The sequence below is a fragment of the Pogoniulus pusillus genome, chromosome 11, assembly GCF_015220805.1.
Source record: "Pogoniulus pusillus isolate bPogPus1 chromosome 11, bPogPus1.pri, whole genome shotgun sequence".
NCBI lineage: Eukaryota > Metazoa > Chordata > Aves > Piciformes > Lybiidae > Pogoniulus > Pogoniulus pusillus.
The window spans coordinates 20,953,028-20,971,325 of record NC_087274.1 but is presented as its reverse complement, the minus strand read 5'-3'; the positions used below and the strand labels follow the sequence as shown (position 1 = coordinate 20,971,325).

Below are 18,298 nucleotides of genomic sequence, written 5' to 3'. Positions count from 1 at the left end.
CTGTACAACTGTCCTTGCTGTAGTTCATTTCTTTTCTCCCCACCCAACTCTCCAGCCTGTCCTAGTCTCACTGAATGGCAGCACAGCCTTCAGCTATGTTAGCCACTCCTCTCAGTTTGATGTCATCAGCAAATCTGCTGACAGTGCACTTTGTGCCCTCATCCAGGTTGCTGATGAATATACTGAATAGTACTAGTCCCAGTAATGAGTCCTGAGGGACTCCACTAGATAACCACAACTCTGTGATTTCTTTCCTTCAATCTGTTCCAAATCCACCAAACTACCCAGTCATCCAGACCACACTTCCTCAGTTTAAGACCTCAAAATTTAAGCTGAGAACAGAAAATTTGTTAACATCAGTCTGTAAAAACCTTTTCTGCTCTACTATTGGAACGTATGTTGATCTTGAGATGAAAGATGCTTCCCAGTCTGTCAATAGCTTAGAAAGATTTTAAATAATATCAGTTGGGCGTAAATGTTTTAAAATTATCAGTTCTAAGAGTTTCTTCTGGACACTTCTCCATGAATTGAATTGCAGAATTAACCAGGTTGGAAAAGACCTTTGAGATCATTGAGTCCAACCTATCACCCAACACCTTCTGATTAACTAAACCATGGCACCAAGTGCCCCATCCAGTCTCCTTTTAAACACCTCCAGGGATGGTGACTCCACCACCTCCCTGGGCAGCCCATTCCAATGCCAATCATTCTTTCTGTCAAGAACTTCTTCCTAACATCCAGCCTAAACCTGCCCTGGCACAGTTTAAGTCTGTGTCCTCTTGTTCTGTCACTGATTGCCCAGGAGAAGAGACCAACCCCCACCCGACTACAGCCTCCTTTCAGGTAGTTCCCACAGTGTGGTTAGATGTGATGTTATAAAATAACAACAACAACAGCAAAAAAACCCAACAAAAAAACCCCAATCTACTGAGGGGATTAAAATGTCTTCTCTACTGTTGTGCTAATATTTAAGAAGGGACACTATATAGACAGGCAATTATAACATGATACACTTGCTTGATATCAATCCAGACAAAATAGTGAACAAAATTATACAGGATTTAACTGATGAAGATTGAAATGAAAGGGCTGTAATTAATGCCAGTCAACATGGGTTATATAAAATAGGCCTTGTCAAACAAATCACTTTTTTTTTTTGGTGAGCTTAACACAAGTGTGGGTGACAGAGAAGTGCATAGGAGTAATACACTTAGACACTTGCAGCGCATTCGACTTACTAGTTCATTGCTTATATTCTTAGTAGAAATTATTCCTATACAGTTTTAATGGAGCATATGTAGAATGGATTGAGAATCCCCTAAAACACTAATTTTAAGAACGAATCATCAATTAGAATTCATTATTTGGGGGGTGGAGGTGCTAGTGGTGATCCAGAAGCACTTGTGGGCCTGTTAAACCTGATTTTAATGAAACTTTCATTTATATTCTGAAATAAAATTCTAACATACTGCTAAGAAACTTTGAATAAAAAATCAAAACTAGAAAGTGGTCTATAAAGATGAAGACCAGGCAGTCACTCAGAATAATCTGTTTCACTTACTAAGCCAGGCCAATTTACTGTGTTCTACCTGAATGGTCAAATCATGTTTAATGACTGGGATTTCTTTGGACAAGAGAAGAAAGAAAATTATAAAGAAAGAGCATGTTCCTGAAAATACCACAATCTTTTTCTCTTGGCAAATTTAATTTTCTCTCTAAGAGTTATGTGAGAGAGGCCAAACAAGAGTTGTATACAAACCATGGGTGATGATAGCATTCTAGCCTTTCAAAAACATCTTTTTGGCAATAGGTAAGCAAGTGGAAAATAGGTGCTGAGCTTTCGCTGTTTATTCCCAAACTGTGCTCTCTGCTTGTAAGAAATGCCCTCTGGACATGGCTTTCCACAATTAACACACACAGAAGTTGTCCAACAAAGGGCTGTAGAGTAACCTGTACTGCACAGGTTAAAAGCAGGGATGAGGGTAGAATCAGTTTGTGGAACCCCACTCACTGTATGTTCACTAAATAATTTGTAGTCAGGTCTAGGAAACACCAATCTAATATATGCACATTAAGAAACTTAGGTAATCACATGTAGCTGGTGTTTTGGCCTAAAGTTCACTGCACTCTGAAACTATTGCCCAGAAAACAACTCTTCCTCTAACTTTCCAGTTACCAAATGTCAAGCAGTGAAGAAATGATGAAAAATCAAGCAGGGTTCATGCACCAGAGAAAATGAACAGTAAGTGCATAATATGCAAAGCATGGTATAGTTATATTGTACATTCCAAGCACAAACAGCAGCAGCAATTATAACACTAAATGCATATTCAATTATCAGCTACAGATTCAGAGCAACAATAAAACTGAAATCACTGTATTTTTCTAGGCATACACAGAGCAAAAGAGCCCAACTGGTTCCTTCTGCAATTTCTGCCATGTAACATTATGCAATGCCATATAAAAGTGGCTGATGGAAACCCATAAAAAATGCCTGAATTTCTCAATGCATTCTACATCTATAGGCTTAAATGAACCCATTTTGAGGACTCCATCATATCTACCACACATCATGTTTTTTCCTGCTACAAATGTGATAGCTCCTGCTTTTGCTTCCTCACAGTATATAGCTCCTCCATAAAGAGAAAGCACTTGGTAAACAGAAATATAGGCAAGCTCTAATTTTCTGTGCAGTGGAACTGCATCCATAACGTATCACACTGTCACTTCGCTCTGAAACAGTTAACTTTCTAGCTCCTATTCTCTGCAGTGCTGCATAAACACTGCACATTATTCTTACTGAGCATGCTTCATCTTTCCTGTCTCCACAGTCTTGGGCTGTCAATCAGCTGTCAGCCCCTACCACATCAGCACAGTGCGCATCACCAGGCTGTCAGCACAGCAGCTGATGAGACTCTGCTAAGAGCTGTCAATCAAACTTGTTTCTCTTATCTGCTCAGGAAATATTTTGTCTCTAAGAAACAAAGAACCTGGGCAACAATGGATCAGAGTCTAGTATTTACTCTTTTACAGGGAAAAAAGGCTCTTAACAGGAAACGAATATGTTTTATCCACAACAAGGAGAAAAAAAAAAATCTACTCCATTAGGCATATTTGCCTTTTGGTTTTGTTTAAATCCTATTTACTTCTTGACCCAATAAATCAGAGCATAAAAAATTCAAGCAAATTTCCTTTTGCTTTCACTGTAAAATGAATTTCATGGCTTTACTTCTTAGTTTCAGTTTAATGTAATTCAATGCAGTTTAAAACAGGTAGCATCTCTTTGGGTCTGGGAATCCTTCCCTGTCTTTAGGCATTAGGATGTGTGAGCTTTCTCTCCATCTCACTGAAGACAAAAAGCCAGACTACAGAAAACACACAATCATTTACACCTTTGTTACAGTAAGAGCTATCTTTATGTTCTGTAGTGTTTCTCATTAAAACTCAATTTCAACACGGAATTTAATAACGTGAGTAGGGTTCATAGATAATAGCAGACCAAAAGGATAGCTGAGGGGTACAAGCAAGCAGGAAGAAAACATACATTTTCGATGGATGTTTGAAAGATGATAGTATCTTCTTTCTGGAATGCTGTACCAGGGAGGAAGAATTGCAGAAGGTAAAGTTCTCCCCTCTACAGAAATAAAATACTGAAGAAAGACAAAGGGACCTGCAAAGATGTGCACAGCAGTGATTTTGAGTTTGGCACAGAATCTCTGCATGAAAAGTTGATCTGGGCTTTCAAGTGCATGTCTATCCTAGGCAGAATAATGTTTTGCAAAGATAACTGGTCTAGGTCTAACAAACCTGGCAATCAAATTAATTAGCACTAGTGGATCACTGAACTAACAGACCTCTACTCTTCCCAGGGCATAGGTAAGAGTCTTTACATGCTGTGCCGTACAGATATACAGGCACATTTAAAGCTAGCTGAAGTATCAGTACATAGTGCTGTCTCGTACCAAGTAAAGTAAACATAACCCAGTGACTTAAAATCCACACTTTCATCCATATCCACTTCTCCCTAAAGACTAAAGAATCTCAAAGCTGATAGTCAAAGAGAAAACTTGCAGACCCAAGACTGATAGTAGCAAAGGGTTGAATATTGCTTTTCTCAGTATAGAGAGGGGTGCTGTAAAACACAGCAATGTGAGAGGCAAGGCTAAAGTTATTTGGAGGAAAGCTTCAATTTGGGGCCATGAAGTTAAATAAGTAGCTTAGTTTTCTAAGAAAAGAGGGGGGGAAAGAAGTGCTTACAACCCTTACAGGTTCTTGGACAGAATTTTACGTTAAAGGGTAAAAGAAACTGGAGACAAATAAAAGTAGCATGGTTTTTAAAACCTTGTGATGATTACACAAATGATGATTTACAGGCCTGATCCATGTGCTCTGAACATTCACATTGGGATTGCGCTGTCAAAGTAAAAAGAAGAGGGCAGAGAGAGCCAGCTGGGGAAAAGGCTCCAGTAGGAAACCCAAGTGAAGGAAAGTTTAAAGCAAGCATGGAAAAGAAGGCCTAGAGAGGTTCAGGGACTGGAGTCAAGGAGCAGAAGCAAATATGCCTTCCACAATGCTCTTAGAGGCTTTGAAGGAGGAACATGGGCAAAGCACCATGCTCCTCAGCTCCAGCAGCCTAAGCCAAGATCTGGATTGTCCCTGAGAACAGGGAGGCAAAAGGACTGGGAACTGCCATGCTCCAGAGAAAAATTGTGGCCATGGACAATGAAATACTATTTGTCCTTTCACTCCCCACCAATATTTTTTTCTGGAATTTGTTTGCTCTAGAAGAGAATGTTTTAGTTGCCAGAGGAGGGAAATTATTGACAAAAGGAAAGAAAATGAGGTGGCAGCCACGACTGATGTCAGAGCTCTAAGCAAATCCCTCAGAGGCTGAAGCAAGACAAAAGTAGGCAATTCTGAGCTGAATCCTGCAGCAAAGGCAAGAAGTTAGCATCTTTAATCATTTTCAGCTCTGTAAAGAACTGAGAATGCTTGCTTTTTCTTTACTGGAGCCTAATTGTAGTTCACTCCCTTACCATTTGCGTCTGCAAGAATAAGAACAAACAATTTGTCTTTGCTCTTCCCCTTCAGCCAGCTCCAATGTTCTTAATGCCCACTACATACTAAAGGGCATGCAGCTGGGCAAGGAGGCAGGCATCTTGCTGGGGACAGTACTGATGAAGAGCAGACACTTTTGTTTCAGCTATACCAAAGGTCCACACTTGGCACTTCCACAACTTAGCATACCCTGGTTCACCCAACAGGAGTCCCAGCCCACTGTCCAGCAACTTCACTGGTTACTGGAAATAAAGCTACTGGGTGACACTGTGGTCTTTGGGAGATGCCAAGCCCCTCCACAGCTGTTACTGAGCAGGCATGCAGCTTGGGCAGACAAAATAGAGACCTCGATTAAGCATCTGTGCTCAGTGAGGACCTGGTGGAGCTATTTTCTACAAATATTGGCTCTCAAAGGAGAGCAGACTGCTCTGTTCTCATTTCTTGGACACATTTTTGGATACAAACACACAACCTCCACTCTACACCCTCCTCAAGCAACACCAGAGGTGTCCCCAGACATAGACATGAACATCCTGCCACGGCCCCCTTACCTCCCCACCCCAGCTGGTTCTCAAAGCCTACTCAGATGTCAGTGGAAGCCCTAGACTAGAACAGCTCAAGTTCTTTGGAGTATGGCTAAACAGAAACACTTCTTGTGTGAGAAAGAATCACTAATACAGTAGGTCAGAATTACATAAATATTCACTAATGAATGAAAGGAAATGTGAATGAAGAGAAAGAGCCCTAAATGCTGAGCTTTAATTCTAGATGCTGAGAACAACACCACCTAAAGTAACAAGTTTGCACAGAAGTCAGAAATCAAAACTAGAGGAAAAATTCTCTGTACTGGCCACTTTCAGAAACGTGCCTATAGTGAGGTGATCTTTCAATCTCTTTATCAGCAACAAGGCTGAGTCACTGCATTGCCCTGTACCAAACTGTCCCTGTCCCAGACAGCACAACCATTATCAAGCATTTGTGACAACAGGAGGATTTTACTCTTTGACAAATTCTTTCATATGCAGCACTGTCTTCCAGAAACACAACTTCCTCTGATCTAACTGGACATTAATTGCGTTTTGCTGATGTATCTGTGCCTTCTGGACTGATAACAGCACTAGCAAATCTGATACCTGACAAGTTGACTCAACCTAATCAGGACAGATCAGCTGTTACCAGTGTTGCTATAGGCTGTAATTTGAGGACCTTTACAGAGTTATCACTTGCTTTGAAAGGCAAGAAACTGTAATTCTGTCAACACTAATCCCAGAACATGTGTTCAAAGTGGCTGTTATTTTTTATTCCAGGAGAAGGTAACACTTGTCAAATAAATACCTGAGATAATTGATAAAAGGAATTAGAAGTGTGTGAGTGATACGCTGACCATCAGTCACTCGTGAGAAAGGAGAATGACACAAGAATTCGAACATTGAGCAGAGAGCACAGGCATGACCATGAAGCAGAGGTCACTCCAACGCAGGTGGAACAACTGGCAGTGCAGTTTTTCAGTGTTTACTCATCTCTCTGCTCCTCAGGTGCTACAACTGAGAGAACCACTCACTTCAAGCAATTTCTTCAATTAATTTTACCCCTTTCTCCTGCCAGGTGTTTGTGGGGTATGGACACCAATGCCATCAGATCATCCACTACTTCATGTTCTTTCAAGCTTTCATTTAGTGCTTGATTGAGAGCATTTAAGACTTCCACTGCTACTCAGGCAAGATCTAAGGCAGGCCTTTAATGTGTAGAAACAGCACACTGCTGATGGAATAATATATCAGCAAGGCTATAGCTTTTGGAATTTTTTTTTCTGATCCCTGTTTAAACCTGGAAGCCTCTCCAGCAGCTATACAGAAATATGTTACACAGTTCCCTTTCTGTGAACAGGTTTGCCCACACGACTCCATTTTTTGTGGAAACCAAGCTAGCAAAAAGTGTAAGCACAGCCAAAGCAAACTAATTTTTAAAATCCAAGTGTTATCATTATTTGTCCTACTCCACTAGGAAATAATTCATTTTCACACAGTAAACTTCAGAGGAATTCCACCAAAAATGGATTCTCAACCTATGCAATTTCTTATTGGAACTTCATGGTCACTGAGGGCAAACAAGTGACTTTATCATTACCAGCGTTGCATCTGTCTCTTGCACATAAACTGTGTTTAGAAACTCAGGTTTAAAATTAGAACAAAAAAATATATCTCTTACTGTATCGCTTTGGTCCATCTTCCAAACAAAATGAAAGGGTTAAGGTTGCATCATCTTCAAAAAATTCAGTTGCAAAGGCATCCCACCAGAGGTTGTCACTATCCTAGGAAGCAACAGATCATTCACTTAAGAGGAGGCAAAATGAAAATATGCTCAGCTTTTGTTAAGGGAATCTGACAGGACCACACATAGTTTGTGCTTCTCCACCTATGGCTTTGACCTCTATACAACATTTTAAACTAATTTTTGTAGGTGAAATTCTAGTTCTAATTCATGAAAAAAGCTACAGTGTTTAGTTTATTATACAATAAGCTGCATTCTACTTTATCAAGCACATGAAAACTTTCATTCTCATAAATGCATGTTTTCCTTCAAATGTTAAAAGTGGTTTTATAAATTATCTGCAAATAAACTGATTATAACTTTCTCCCTTTTTTTCTGGGCTGTGTATCTCAAATGCTTGGTCCTAATAATGAAAAAAAAAACCCCTCAGTAGTTAATTCTATAATGCTACATAACCCGATTATCAGCATGAGCTGACAAGAAAGTTATTTAGAAACTAAATGTAATAGCCATTCCACTTCAATGCATTTAATAAAAATACAATGCTACTGCAGCTTAATTAAATACCAGCTAGTTACTTAAATGTAATTGTTGCAAGAAATCTTTACTTTTCAGTCTGATACATGAAGTGAAAAGGGTATTTTTAAGATGACCTGTGTATACTTACACTTTCAGTCGTTATTAATATAATGCACAGTGTAAAGCATATACCAATACACCACTACAGGTGCTGTGTTAGCACTGCTAATTCGACCAGGAATTTTCAGACCTGAGTGACCAACAACGAGCAGCCAAACCTCAGTGTTTAGCACCTGTGCAAGTGGCCCTGCTTACAAAGGTTTTCACAGCAGTCAGGCAACAACAGATTCCAGCTACAAGCTATGTTTGTGTTTTTTTTTAATGATTCAAAACATTTCGTGTGGTCTCTTCTGCTCCTGAGATTTATGTCACTTGCAGTGCACAGGATCAGCAACAAAGCTGGAAATACACTTCTGAAGATGCCCCAGTCACACTCCTCGGAGCCATTCTATCCTGCTTACAGCAGGTGCATTCTCAGTGTGCAAGACCAGGCTCATTCAGTGTAGTGAGCACTGAGTACCTCTTAATGCCTGAGCAATGTGTAACTACACCAGAAAACATTTGTTACCTCCACAGCAAAAAAACTGAGATAAAATGCTGATTTAAGACAAAGCATGCATCTATCATATCCATCATATCTACACAGGCAGAGAACTGTCTAGTTCTGTTCTTGTTTTTTTTTCCTGAAAGCATTACTACTGGATTTCACTCCAAACTGCTGAGCAGGGTCTCTGTGCTGTCTCACAACTTTACTTTGGTTTTTGCCAGGCATCCAATGAAGAAATGATATGGACAAGCTTTAGCATGCCAGCTTCTGCCAGAGACCCCAAGGAGATTTCTCATCTAGGTCACAGCCTGTAACTCACCTTCCTTACCAAGGCTTATGTCACATAGCAGCAGCAGGGCAATGAGCAGCATGGCCTTGTGATACTTGCTCAAAATTGAGTCTACACAGAGGTATCAAAACTCTTCCTATATCTTAGAAATCTCTTGTCACAGAAAGCTGCTGCTCTTTCCTCTTTGCTGGCATAAACCTGACAAGTGTTTCCACTTACAAACATGCATGAACTAGCCAAGTAGCCACAACAGTAAGTACAGGAGAGGTATATATCTGTGCATATATATATATACACACACACATACACACACACACATATAGGTGTTCAACAGAAATTCAGCAAGCAGTTTCCAGCCACACATCTCTGCATACTGGCCATTTGCCAAAGAAGAGGCTGCAGTAGAGGTTAGCTAGGATCTTTCAGACATATTTGTCAGAGAGAAGGAAGAGGGGAGGGATGGCCTGAAGCAATGTCACACGCTGCCTTTGCAGCTCCTCTTAACTCAGGAGTTGTGTATCACTAGAGCTACTCGTGCAGTGTGCAATGATATGGGAGGCAAAAGGGAAGCATCACACAGTGAGGATGCAAATGCACAGAGGAAAGTGAAGAACTGGGAAAGCACAGGGCCTCACCTCAAAACCACACATATTTGCATTTGTCCTTGCTTCCAAGAAGTCTGAAGGCAAGGGAAATGTGGAGACAGAATTACTGTGGATTCCCTTCCTGGATAGATGAAATATCCAGACTCTGTCACAGTTTGAATACCGTCCAAGGTCTTTATCTCACCCTTTAGCATATTTGATGCCAGGAAGAAGGAAAATCAGAAAATCTAACACCTTACTCCCTCCCCCCCCAAAAAAAAATCAAAACAAAACACCAAAAAAACCCCAGTCCAAACCTTAGTAGAATGTATAAATCCTCTGCCAAGCTTGGATAGGCTCTGCTGACTAATTATCTGGTCCACCCTTGTCACAGGTGTGCCCAAGCACTCTGACGGCCAAATGGCAAACAAAACCAAATGAGGTGTCCACTGGCCAAGCTGAAAGAGGATCCAGTTATTAAAAAAAATTAAAAAAGAAATCACCCCCTTTTCCTCTCCAAAAGGGGATGGTGAATGCAAGGCTGCCCCCAGGCATCTTTAACTTATGCTCTGACAGGTTACAGGGGATTTTGCCAGAGTAATTATTTTTCTATTCAACAATAATGAGAAATTACCATGGCAACCTCCCTTTCACGTAGTGCACTCACATGCTTAAACATTGAAATAATGACCTAAACATAACATAAAATATATATTAATACTTTAGGAATATTTTGTTTTAAAATAAACTTAAAGATTGGGTCAAAGGAGAGAAGAGGGCAGAGATAGGCAACAAGCTGGATCAGAAGTGAAGATGCTATGCTGCTGCAGCCAGCTTCTGAAGCAGCAAAACGTCTTCTGCCACAACTGTCATTGTTCCCTCTGATCCCCTCCACCCCTGGTATTATTTGTAATTTGAAGCATGGCTCAACTCTGAATAGGGTCTCCAAGTAAATGGAATCCTAGGGTTTCAATATTTTTTTCCTGACTCTGATTTCTTTGGCAAATGTAATCAGTTTTTAAGTACAATGATGTTCTTTTTCCCCTCCATCTAATAGTCCCACATGTTCACTGTGTGATCTTAGAGTCAAGCTGGGCTCTTCTTTACACCTTACACACTTATGTGATTAAGATTCTGCAGGCCAAATGAGGCTTTTTTACTTGCCTATGATGGTGACAGCTGAACCAAAATAGATCTTGCAACTAGAATATATGGCCAACTGAGCCTATGGCTGTTTCTCCAGATTCCTTTTCTTTTCTTTTTTCCTTCATTTGTTTAATGACTTGGAAGGCAGAATGGAGTTCACATAAGAAGTCAGCACATGAGACCATTATTGAGAGGAGGATGCAGATACCTTGCAGGTCTGAATTGGAATTCAAAATTATTTTGATAGATTGCAGGAATTACCTGAAATGAAGATGAAATTCAATAAAGTGAAGTGACAAAAGCACAAATACAAAATGGGGAATAACTGGCTAAGCAGAACTGTAGAAAGTGATCCAGATCATAAAGCAGATACAGCAGCAATCTGTTGCTCTTGAAAATAAGGGTAATGTCTCATATATAATTCCCTTTCATTTCAGGAAACACATCTCTGGAAAAACCTCAACTGGAATAGTCCATTTGTTTCTAGAGTGTTGTGGCCACGTTCTGGGCCACTCACTCTCTAAAGAATTTAGCTGACAACAAGAGGAATCACTGAGTTAAAAACACAAGCAAACAAACAATTCAACTCCAAAAGACTCTTAGGAAGCAAGATAGAAGGACCTAGCTGTGTTTAGTACAAGACAGAAGCAGCTCACATGGAACATGCTGACAGTCTCCAGCAACATGAAAAGACTGCTATAGAGAAAAGCAATCACTTGTCCTCAGTGGCTAGCAAGGACAGAAGAAGCAATAACCAGCTCTGTTTGCTGCCATTTGGGGTTAAGTGGTTTAAGCCTCTGTTACAGACTTCTAGGGTAGCATTTAGCAGAGGGGAAGAAACCACAGAGCATAGCTACAATGTTCCCAAGAGGAGCAGATGCCTGTGACTCTTGGGCAGAGATGCCTCATCACAGCAGCTTCACACCTCATGCCCTACGAGAAGAGGATTTTTGTTTCTCCCTCATATTGCTTAGGGCTGCACACATGTAACAGGTGTAGACAGTATATTAAAGTTACAGAAACAAATAAGTGTGATTCTGAATAGATACAGAAAACACATCTGCTCAGAAATGGGAACTTTTTTATTACACATAATCACTTTTCAAGGAAGAACTGAGTTTTAAACATCAACCTACAGGGCTTGGTATGGGACAAGGCAAGAATAAGAGACAGTGCCCTTGGGACCTTACATTTTTCTTCTGACACCTGCAGCCCTTCCCTATTGGCACTTATTATTTTCAGAACTCTATACATCCACAATCCTGTTGGCAGCAGACGCAATTCTCATATTCTTTCAAGTTAATGCTGCATGAGGAAACGGCTGTCTCTCCAAGGACAGAATGGTATTCCTCTCCTCCTCTTCCCAGCAAATCAAACTACACTTAAGCTTTTAAAATGAAGTTCAAGATAAGATTTTGCCATTAAATACACCTGTAAAAGTTGCACAGCCATTACAAATTATGAAACTCACAAGACAAGACCTTTTATGATCAGGTTACTTGCCTGGTAGAGATCAGGTTACCTGCCTGGTAGAATCATAGAATCAACCAGGTTGGAAGAGACCTCCAAGATCATCCAGTCCAACCTAGCACCCAGCCCTAACCAATCAACTAGACCATGGCACTAAGTGCCTCATCCAGTCTTTTCTTGAAGACCCCCAGGGACGGTGCCTCCACCACCTCCCTGGGCAGCCCATTCCAATGGGAAATCACTCTCTCTGTGAAGAACTTCTTCCTAATATCCAGCCTATACCTACCCTGGCACAACTTGAGACTGTGTCCCCTTGTTCTATTGCTGGTTACCTGGGAGAAGAGGCCACCCCCACCTGGCTACAATGCCCCTTCTGGTAGTTGTAGACAGTAATAAGATCACCCCTGAGCCTCCTCTTCTCCAGGCTAAACAGGCCCAGCTCCCTCAACCTCTCCTCATAGGATTTGTGTTCCAGGCCCCTTACCAGCTTTGTTGCCCTTCTCTGGACATGTTCCAGCACCTCAACATCCTTCTTGAATTGAGGGGCCCAGAACTGGACACAGTACTCAAGGTGTGGTCTGACCAGTGCTGAGTACAGGGGAAGAATAACCTCCCTTGACCTACTGGCCACACTGTTCCTGATGCAGGCCAGGATGCCATTGGCTCTCTTGGCCACCTGGGCACACTGCTGGCTCATCTTCAGCTTACTGTCTATCAGTACCCCCAGGTCCCTTTCCTCCTGGCTGCTCTCCAGCCACTCAGTCCCCAGCCTAAGTGGTGAATGTGGGGCAGGCTGTGGACATAGCCTACCTGGACTTCCACAAAGCTTTTGACACCATCTGCCACAACAAGCTCCTGGCAAAGCTGGCAGCTCGTGGCTTGGACAGATTCACTCTGAAATGGGTCAAGAACTGGCTGGAAAGCCAGGCCTACAGAGTGGTGGTGAACGGTGCCACATCCAGTTGGCAACCAGTCACTAGTGGTGTCCCCCAGGGATCAGTGATGGACTCGGGCCTGTTCAATATCGGAACTGATGATCTGGATGAGAGGATTGAGTCCAGCATCAGTAAGTTTGTAGATGACACTAAGCTAGGAGCAGGAGTCAATCTGTTGGACGGTAGGAGAGCCCTGCAGAGGGACCTTGACAGGCTGGATGGGTGGGCAGAGGCCAAAGGGATGAGATTTAACAAGGCTAAGTGCAGGGTTCTACACTTTGGCCACAACAACCCCAAGCAGCGCTACAGGCTGGGGACTGAGTGGCTGGAGAGCAGCCAGGAAGAAAGTGACCTCAGAGTACTGGTAGATGGTAGGCTGAACATGAGCCAGCAGTGTGCCCAGGTGGCCAGGAGAGCCAATGGCATCCTGGCCTGTATCAGGAATGGTGTGTCCAGTCGGACAAGGGAGGTTATTGTTCCCCTGCATTTGGCACTGGTCAGGCCACACCTTGAGTCCAGTTCTGGGCTACTCAATTCAAGAGAGATGTTGAGGTAGTGGAATGTGTCCAGAGAAGGGCAACGAAGCTGGTGAGAGGCTTGGAACACAAACCCTACAAGGAGAGGCTGAGAGAACTGGAGGTATACAGCATGGAGAAGAGGAGGCTCAGGGGTGACCTCATTGTTGTCTACAACTACCTGAAGGGGCATTGTAGCCAGGTGGGTGTCAGTCTCTTCTGCCAGGCACTCAGCAACAGAACAAGGGGACACAGTCTCAAGTTGTGCTGGGATAGGTATAGGCTGGATGTTAGGAGGAAGTTCTTCCCAGAGAGAGTGATTGGCATTGGAATGGGCTGCCCAGGGAGGTGGTGGAGTCGCCATCCCTGGAGGTGTTCAAGAAAAGACTGGATGAGGCACATAGTGGCATGATCTAGTTGACTGGATAGGGCTGGGGGATAGGTTGGACTGGATGATCTTGGAGGTCTCTTCCAACCTAGTTGATTCTACTCTATTCTATTCAGGCTAGTGGAATCTTAAGAGAACCTCAAGCTCCCCTCCTCTGCTGGGAATGCCCAATTCTATTCCTTCCATTTGTTATTTCACACATATTCACAGTTGTAATGGTGTTGCTTGCTTTTATTTCACTTACTAGTGTGGCTGGATGCCATCTCTCATACAATGTGTAGTTAAAACTGGCAGAAAGATTTTAAGACTTGGCTTTGGTCAGAAGTAGTTTTCTGTTCCATTATATACTCGCAACTCCTTGCCAAAACTCTGCTCAATGCCCAAAACATATCAGTTTCTTCAGCTTACTTAATAATTAATTAAATTATTGTTTACATTCCACTTTGGAACTTATCTTTGTTTGTACAGTAAAGAAAAAGCACCAAGTTTCTGGTTTATTGCAAAGGCAGAATATAGTCATGTAACAAATCCCCAGAGCCTCAGACAGACTTGGATGCAAAATGGGGGCAAGATCTCTGCCTCTCACATATATCTGGAGTAGCTTGAAGAAACCCATGGAATTCCATAATGAGAGAACCTACTCTTTCAGATGCACTGGAAGTTTCTTGTATCTCAAGGACTCTACTCTGATTGCATACAAACCGCTACAACAAAACACAGGGAGGTGGGGGGAAGCAGTGTAACAGCTCGTTTTCTGCACTGAAAGCTGTAAAGTTCAAACAATTGTTTTGTTATCAAGATACAAAAGGAAGAAGCAAACAACACAAAAACAAAGAAAGGCTTAGCAAAATATGCAAATAGATTCATGTCATTTTCTTGATGTACTGTGAACCGGGGGATGTGGGAATCAGCATCACTATGGCAAAACAATGGTGGTGTAATGATCCTGGCCATACACCTCACCTGTGTAGTCACTGCTTTGAGACAGCATCACTGAAATTCTTAAGCAGCACATCCACATCAGGTAGCTATACCAGAGGTACATGCTGACACTGATACAAGGAAGAGAAATATTCTTATATTTAAAAGGATATTTGACTTCTTCCTTGTTACTTGGCCACTAACATATGCCTGGAGATCTATTGTTAGACTTGTGGCAACTGTTTGTTAGGTTGGCAAATAGAAAGATTACTCTATAAACATTCAAAACTGGAATCCTCAGCACAAGAGGGACTAGAGGAGAGCCACAAAAACAATCTGGTGCAGATCCAGAGGAAAGCTACAGAAAATGATCAGAGGGCTAAGACACCTATTCTGTGAAGAAAGGCTGAGAAAGCTGGAGTTGTTCAGACTAGAGAAGGGTCCAGGGAGACTTTTGCAGTCTTTCAGTACGTAAAGGAACCCATAAGAAAGAGGGGGACAATCTTCAGAGCACTGCCTGTTGCAACAGGTTAAGGGGTAATAATGGTGTTAAACTAAGATTTAGACTAGATATAAGGAAAATGTTTTTTACAAGGACAGTGGTGAAGCACTGGCCCAGATTAGAAACCCAGAGACGTGGTCGAAACCTAGAGACGTGGTAGAAACCTCATGTCTGGAAACATTCCAGGTCAGTTTGGACATGAATCTGAGCAAACTCATTTAGTTAAAGATGTCCCTGGTCACTGTGGGAAGGGTTGGCTTAGACGACTATTGAAGGTCTCTTCCAACCCAAATCATTCCATGACTCTATGATTAAAATTCATGTATTCAATTACATCTAAGCCACACTATTTTTCCATCTACACAGATGCTAGATGTTGGATGCTGCAAGTTGGATGTCCTTTTAAAACTGGAGCCCTTAAAATTATGGAGATTTTCTAACTTAAACTATTGGTAAAGGAGAAGACAGAGCTGTGTGGTTTAGTTTAATAAACAAAGAAGGATGTTTGGCTGCAAAACTATTAGTTGTCAGTGTGCAAATTTTACTGCAGCTTTTGGACAAAACAGAAAAGAATCCTTAAACATTCGCTCTCACTCTTCACCTGCAACAAACAGACAGATTGCAGAGTTTAATACTGCACTGTAAGCAGTACAGAGCAGAAAGGGTTAATTTATGAAACGTGTCATTTCACCTACTTCTTTAATTTGAATTCATTATTTCCACTCCTGGAACTTGTGCACAAGAATTGCTAGAAGAAAGAAAGGGGAGGGAGGGGGGGAAAAAGCAACGAAGCTGAGCTCAAGATATATTCCATTGCCAATTCCTCATAATCACTGTGGCATCATGCTTGATATTTCATAGCAATATTATCAGTAACTACCAGAAGATGCTTTTTTGTCCTTTTCAAGTATATGGGATATGATTGCACTTGGTCTGTATGGATAAGAGCTATATTTTGGCTGTGTTAACAAGAAATCTGGGCATTAACAGCTAAATCATGTGCAGTTGTTAACAGAAATAGACACTTTCACCTATAGCCTAGAATCCGTTTGGAAGTGGTGTGTATACTACATGCTAAATCCATGATCAAAGTTGTTTTAAATTTGAGCCCTATTGAAAAATGGGCATAAGGATATCTCCAGCTGGCTGGGAACAGTAATGATTTCCTTAGTAGTATTCTCCATCCATGATCACTGCAGACAAATCACAGACTTGACTTTTGTGTTTATCAAAAAAGGACCATAGTTACACCTCTCTATTCTGTCACAGAATACTCTACAGCCTCAGCCTTAGAGAATGGTTTACAGAGATGGAATATTAAGTGTGTCTATTATCTATTGTACTACTGTCGGTCACATGAATGTTCTTATTTTATTCTGACATTTTGACCTGGTTTCTTTTTTACCTTGTTTGCTTCCACCTATATGAGTAAATGGAAGCTACTGTGCTATCCATTTCAATGAAGAGGCAATAACTAGTATTGCCATCAGTGAATATAGAGCATCACACATCCCATCTCACTAGGGCACAGAAAAAAACCTCATATTCCCAGCCATATTAGTAAAAGAGTCTCTCTGGGTCTATCTACTCAACTGCATCAACTCTCATGACTCTAAAATGTTGATAACACAAATGCCTTTATCATTTATTACCGTGAAAGTAAAATCATTACTGATAATGTTTAAATACTACAGTGGGAACACAATGAAGACAGTCCTTGACTCCTCTATTTCACACTGGGCCCTCACTACCTCTTTTCTCATTGAAGTCTCACGAGAGTACCCCATATATTAAAGCCAAACACAAAGCGGTGACCTTCAGAGGTCCCTGTTACTGAAAAACTACGAGTCAAACTATGACCTAAGAGACTGTATTTTGAGAGGCAAGAAAGCGCTTTTCAGCTTAGTTAAGAAAACATACTGCTTTTATCTCTTTTGCTTTATTCTAGTGCAAGTGGAATGGCCCAGATAGGGAAGGGAAATTCAAATAAGACAAAACACACTTCTACCTATGTTCCAGCCTCCTGGAGAGGCATCAAGTGGTGAGAAGGCTAAGTAATGCAGCAATGAAGAGTTGATTTTGTCATAAACATGTATTATATGAGTTGATAACACTTGCACATCCCCTGCCTCACAAAACATGAAGTGGGAAAGACCTAGTGTATGCTATGTCCCGTCTCCTTTAGAGAACAGATAATCTCATGCACAAAAGCTTAATTTAGCAATAACTAGTCAGAAAAAGAAAAAGACAAAGTATTTAAGAAACCACTCCCTTTTGTTACTACTTATGAGCTTATCTCCACGTTGAATTATACATTGATGGCTGCATTTAAGTGCTCAGCAATATTAGTGTGGTTTTGGGTGTTCTGGTACCACCCAAAGAAACTGTAGCAGCTCTGTATAATTCCAGGTATTGCAGAGAAGTAAGCATTACAGAAAATCTGGTAAGAAGCAATGGTAAAGCACAAAACCAAGTTCTTCATTTTATGTTACTAATGAAAAAAAAAATACTTTGCTACATAAACAGTGCATATTCTCTAATAAAAAACAAAACAAAACAAAAAACCAACCCACTGTGGGAATGAACAAATAATTTAATCAAAAACATATAGTCACCTGCAAATTGTGTCCCTTAGCAGTTCATTCACAGGTTTCATTCAGCTCATCTCAGAAGCCTTCCTTTTGTAGTATTTTTAAAGGATTACTTATTTAGTATAACAAAAGTGCATTTCAAGTTAATTCCTGTATACATTCAGTACTTAGGCATTAGTAATCACAGCCCTTTTTGTGAACAGGCAGCCTTACTCTATCCACAAATATTATCTGTGCTAAACGTGTCCTTCAGAATCTAAACTCTGCTTAAGACACAGACAAGAAAAAAAAAGGTAGGACCGAGGTATTATTAAGTTCACATTTTAGCCTCTCCTTATTTGGTCCAGTTTTCAACACCACAGCATAATTAGCATCATCCCTATCAGCCATTTGGGGCACTAATCAACTGTAGCTGTCAGATGTTCAGGTTTATGAAAATAATACAGCTACATTTATTGCTTGTAATATTTGATATACAAACACATGTGCATTCAGAATTAAT

The 18,298-nt window shown here is 41.1% G+C and overlaps 1 protein-coding gene across 10 annotated transcripts in view; it reads right to left on the bottom strand.

The window, feature by feature from the left end:
- LDB2 (LIM domain binding 2) overlaps window positions 1-18,298 on the bottom strand; it is a 378,927-nt gene that overhangs the window by 131,899 nt on the left and 228,730 nt on the right. For all 10 annotated transcript variants that reach the window (XM_064151379.1, XM_064151375.1, XM_064151377.1 and 7 more), the window contains one exon: window positions 7,267-7,369. In XM_064151379.1, coding sequence (XP_064007449.1) covers window positions 7,267-7,369 — 103 coding nt within the window. The remainder of the gene's footprint in view (window positions 1-7,266; window positions 7,370-18,298) is intronic.